The sequence below is a fragment of the Sinocyclocheilus rhinocerous genome, unplaced genomic scaffold (assembly GCF_001515625.1).
Source record: "Sinocyclocheilus rhinocerous isolate Xijiao unplaced genomic scaffold, SAMN03320098_v1.1 scaffold1028, whole genome shotgun sequence".
In the NCBI taxonomy this organism is placed as follows: Eukaryota; Metazoa; Chordata; class Actinopteri; order Cypriniformes; family Cyprinidae; genus Sinocyclocheilus; species Sinocyclocheilus rhinocerous.
The window spans coordinates 263,449-268,465 of record NW_015662166.1 but is presented as its reverse complement, the minus strand read 5'-3'; the positions used below and the strand labels follow the sequence as shown (position 1 = coordinate 268,465).

Sequence of the window (5,017 nt, the reverse complement as noted above, 5' to 3'; positions counted from 1 at the left end):
TTTTTTTTTAATGTAATATTGAAGTGTTTATTATAAATGATTTAGCTGTGCACAACATTACTTTTATTAAAGTCCATGTGGTCTCACAATCTTTAAACAATTTAAAAGAGTCCCACCCTACTTTTTTTTTTTTTTCTCTCATTCGAGAAGCTGTTTCATGTGTCACAATAGGAAAGAAAGCATGATTTCAATGTTTCATGCTGATTTTAACTGCTGCTTTTTCATTTGTGGACATATTAGAAGTGGTATCTCATAACTTGCAATATTTGCTCATCATAATCATAAATAACTTGGTGTCTACTCTGACAAAAGTATGTTAGATGCATGTCTAAAGGCCGTTTCACACTGAGCGCAATGTGGAAAAGTGAGGCGAATCGCCGTCGGACATTGCTTTCACACAGAGCGCGAAACGTTTGATCGCCTTCTGCACGCTAGGTGGCACCGACCAGAAAAACATATATGTGTCTCATATATGGATTTAACATCGTCCGCTGCTCAATATACAGCATTAAATTAAGATAAATAAAGTTTGGTTCTATGCCAGAAACACAAACTATCTATAATGCTTACAGAAAACATCTTAAAATACAAACAGAAGTAGCATCATGACACATTTGAAAATTTATGTACGTTAGTTATTAATGTTTTTGCTTAAAACCCATTTTAAACCATCATTGAGTGCTTGTAATAACTTCCGATTGTGGTCTATAGTTGATTTTGATTCTATAATAAGCAGACATGCACTCTTTGTCTGTTTAATAAACATCCTTTATTGTTATAAAAATACCATGAGCTGCAAAACACATACAGAAAATATATCATCATAATCATATGTCTATTTGCTTTCATGTAGTATGTATATTTTGTAGAAATATATTTCACTCAATTTCTTTTAATACGGAAGATCTAGAGTTAACGCGCTCTGACTCGTATAACACTTGCACACGTGGAAGAAAAAAAACGGACACTCACATAATTCATTGGAGAATTAATAGAAATTATATTAAGAACATGTGCGAATAAATCTGTTCTCGGATACCATAGATAACAAGAACTCGGCATCCGCTCTCTTCTCTCACGGAATCGCTCGGAATACTATTCTTCGTTGTATTTATTTACACTAGTTTTCGAAACAGCGCCACCACTCTTTGCCTTTTTGTGCAACAGCAGCTGCTCCACGCACGTGATCTAAGCTCAAATCTGATTGGACGGCCCGTTTCATCGCGGAGCGACGGGGGAAAAAATCGACACACAGGACGAAAAAAAAATATCTTCGCTTTTTCGCACCACGAATGATTGCTCCTGGTGTGAATAGCCCCATAGGGATCTATTGTTTCGATTCAAAAGCGTCATCATGCCGAACATTCACGCCGAATTTTCGCATTGTGTGAAAAGCCCTTAACTGTTGCTGTAGTATTTTTTTCTCCATTTCTGTCACCTGATGGAGTTTAAGTTCCTTGCCATTGTCACCTTTGGCTTGCTAAGTTGGAGTTTTAAAAGACACTTAAAGGGATAGTTCACTGAAAAATAAAAATTGTCATTATATACTCACCCTCAAGTTGTTCCAAACCGGTATGAGTTTCTTTTTTTCAACAAAAAAAACAAAAGAAGATCTTTTGAAGAATGTTGGTAACCAAACAGTTGAAGGTAGCCATTGACATCCATAGTATGGGGGAAAATACTATGGAAGTCAATGGCTGCCATTTGGGTGAACTATATTACTGATTTGACTGTACCGACACTATCAGATGAGAGCAAAACTTGAGCTTGAGCCGAATCACACCATTATCTTATGTAGAGCTGCTTTTTAAGCTGAATGTTTCATAATTTATGAACTTTTACATAGTTACTGAACTGAATCAGCATTAACCTTGAGCTGAATAAAGACACTATTGTCTTTTTTTAGAGCTGCTTTGACTCATATTGACTCATAAGTTTGCAGAAGTGTGCTATAAAGGTTTGAAACGATGTGTATTGAGTAAAGGTCTAGATAAATAAAGGTGACTTGTGTGGAGTGCTGCATGATGTTAATATGTGCTGGTCTGGAATATGTTGTTGGCTTTAAACCAATATAAGATTGATGGCGATGGCAAAAAAATGTAAATAGATCTCCCTCTAAATTGTAGCTATTATGTCCTCCTACAATCTCACAGGCCTCTGATCGCTGCCAAGAACCCCAAAATCGCTGTTTCCAAAATGATGATGGTTCTGGGAGCGAAGTGGAGGGAGTTCAGCACTAACAACCCTCTGCGGGGCTCGGCTGCTGCCACCACAGCCCTGGCGGCCGCTAGTGCCGCTGTAACTGTTGAAACAGCAGCAGAAACTTCAGCCACTGCAACCGGAGCCCAAATCAGTGCCGAGTCCACACCAGCAGCTCCCGTACGCAAGGCCAAGACAAAAGAGGGCAAGGGTGGGTGCAAACTTGTTTCAATTCTTCTAGTTTGTGCTTTTATGATTGGTTTTTCACCATGTGAGTGAGCGATTGCCTGCTGTAGCAGCTATTTTCTCCAGCGTTTGTTTGATTTGTGCGTTTTCATCTGAACAGTATTATTATGGACATTCAGCAGTTGTTTTTCGCTGTGTTGAGGAATCATGGTTTCCTTGATCTTTTGCATCAACTTCATTGTGCTAGATTGTTTTTAAATTGTGATCTTGTCACATTATATTGGTTCCCGAGAAGCTATTATTTAAAAATGGGGCACTTGTTTGACCCAACAGCAAACCGCTGTTGCTCATTTCACGTGCAAAAAAGGAAAGCAAACATGGACTGCTTATTGGGTTTTGGTGCAGAAAACCTGAACCTCAGATAAAAATGTCGTGAAGTTAAGATTTTCAAAGTATGTGAATTAGTGGTCGACCGATATGGGTTTTTTGACAACCGATGCCGATATCTTGGAAAGCATAGTGGCTGATATAAAGCCGATTATAATTTTATTTGTTTTAATTCATATTTAAGAAATTTGAAATCATTTGAAAATGGATTAAAAATAAACGTGTAAAATAAACATACTTACTCTAGAAGACATACTTATACTCTAGAATTATTAGATAGACTTCTATCCGTATTAGACAGAACTGAATGACAACAGCGAACAAGAGGGAGAATGTGAGCACTGTGTGCTCAGGCGCTGCCACAGCCGTTCTCGGTGCCGTCAAAATAAAAGTCCCGCCTCGAACACATCGGCTAAACAGAAAAACTTATCGGCCAATGCCGATATTTGAAAAATGGCAGATATCGGCCGATATATCGGCCTTGGCGATATATCGGTCGACCACTAATGTGAATGCAAATTTAAGACGTACGAAAATTGATCAAAAGTTTGGGGTCTGTATAAGGTTTTATGTTTTTGGAAGAAGTCTAGTTATGCTCACCAATGCTGCATGTATTTATTACAATTTAAAATGCTGTTTTCTATTTAAATGTGTTTTAAAATGTTACCTATTCCTGTGATGCAAAGTTTAGTTTTCAGCATCATTCCTCTAGTCTTCAGTGTCACATGATCCTTCATAAATCCAACAAAACAACATGCTTTTTACATGCTAACAGGGTTTATTTGTGATGTAGGAGTTCTTAGCCACTAATTGTTTGCGTGCTGCATTGAAAAATTATGCTAATTCCTGCACATTTCAGGTCCCAATGCACGCAAGAAGTCCAAACCCGCTCCCAAACCTCAAGAGAAGAAGGTGAAGACCAAAAAGGTTGCTCCTCTGAAGATCAAACTCGGAGGCTTCAATAGCAAAAGGAAACGCTCATCTGTAAGAACCTCCGTTCTACTTTTTTTTTCTCTTCCTTTTTTCCAGCTTACCTTTGCACTTATCCTTTAACCTCTTAGCAATGAACGATGTTGTTTTTTTCTTCGCTCTGCTCTAATTTGAAACATAGCATCTTGCTAATGAAATCCAAGTAATTTTCTGGTTATTTATCAGGCTCACGATGCATTTCTCTCTGCCTCCATCTCCTTTTCTCTTTTTCAGAGTGAAGAGGACGATGTTGACGTGGACAGTGACTTTGATGATGGCAGTATGAACAGTGTGTCCGTTTCGAATGGATCAAATAACCGCAGTAGTCGCAGCAGCACTAAAAAGAAGCCCAAAAAGAAGACGAAAAAAGGTGAGGATCTTGTGCTCTCTCTCTATCTGTGCTTGTGAATACAGGGTGTCCGCGGGGTCTTAAAATGTATTAAAAGTTGATAAATCAATTTAGATATTAAAAAGTCTGTCATTTCCCAAAGTAAGAAAGAAAGTATTTTTCTAAAAAATGCCATTTTCCAAAGTATTAAATTTTGTATCATCTTTTCATTATGTATCTTTGTCCGAATAGTGGGGTTCTGTGTAGTTTATTTATGGAATCCCGCAAGATTTGACGTCATCTGTTACGGCGCTCACTGACTGTGCTGCTGCGTGATAGCGCGGGGTTTGTTGATCCCGCTCTCGCTGAACTTCTTACCATTACCGCCCGCTCCCCTCTGCTCCCATGATTTTTATGTCCGCTCCCGCAAACATTCTAATATTGTATATAATTTTTCGCGCATCAGGGAGCCGCTATCAATATGTGGAGTATTTAAATGGCTTTTGAATGAGCGCTGGCAGTTGCAGTTCACTTTCAATTTCGCGATCGCGCGCACACTGTGTAAAGGGAGCACACCTTACGATATAAGGCTGATTTTAAACTGTTGCCATGGGTTGATTTTCCCCAGTGGGTTAAAGGTTTTAAATATTACATAAATTACATTTGACTGAAATGCCTTTACTCAAACATTTTGCATTATACCTGTAATAAAACTGTACTAAATGTTTTGTGAAGGAGGGCCACTAGTAGGAAGCATTTGAGCTGTGTTTATGATCAATGTGCATAACATTGACTGTAAAATATGTATTTTAGGGATGGAAATGACATTTTTATATTTGGGACATGGTAATTGCACAACTTTGGGCTGTTTTTTTTATTACTGGCATGGGCTTGGGATGCACAATTAAAATGATGTAATAGTTGTGATCATTATTTTACCTTCCATGA

The 5,017-nt window shown here is 38.2% G+C and overlaps 1 protein-coding gene across 1 annotated transcript in view; it reads left to right on the top strand.

Annotated features, from left to right (window-relative positions):
- LOC107727705 (chromodomain-helicase-DNA-binding protein 4-like) overlaps positions 1–5,017 on the top strand; it is a 29,056-nt gene that overhangs the window by 714 nt on the left and 23,325 nt on the right. The window contains exons 3-5 of the mRNA XM_016537659.1: positions 2,154–2,410; positions 3,632–3,756; positions 3,976–4,111. Coding sequence (XP_016393145.1) covers positions 2,154–2,410; positions 3,632–3,756; positions 3,976–4,111 — 518 coding nt within the window. The remainder of the gene's footprint in view (positions 1–2,153; positions 2,411–3,631; positions 3,757–3,975; positions 4,112–5,017) is intronic.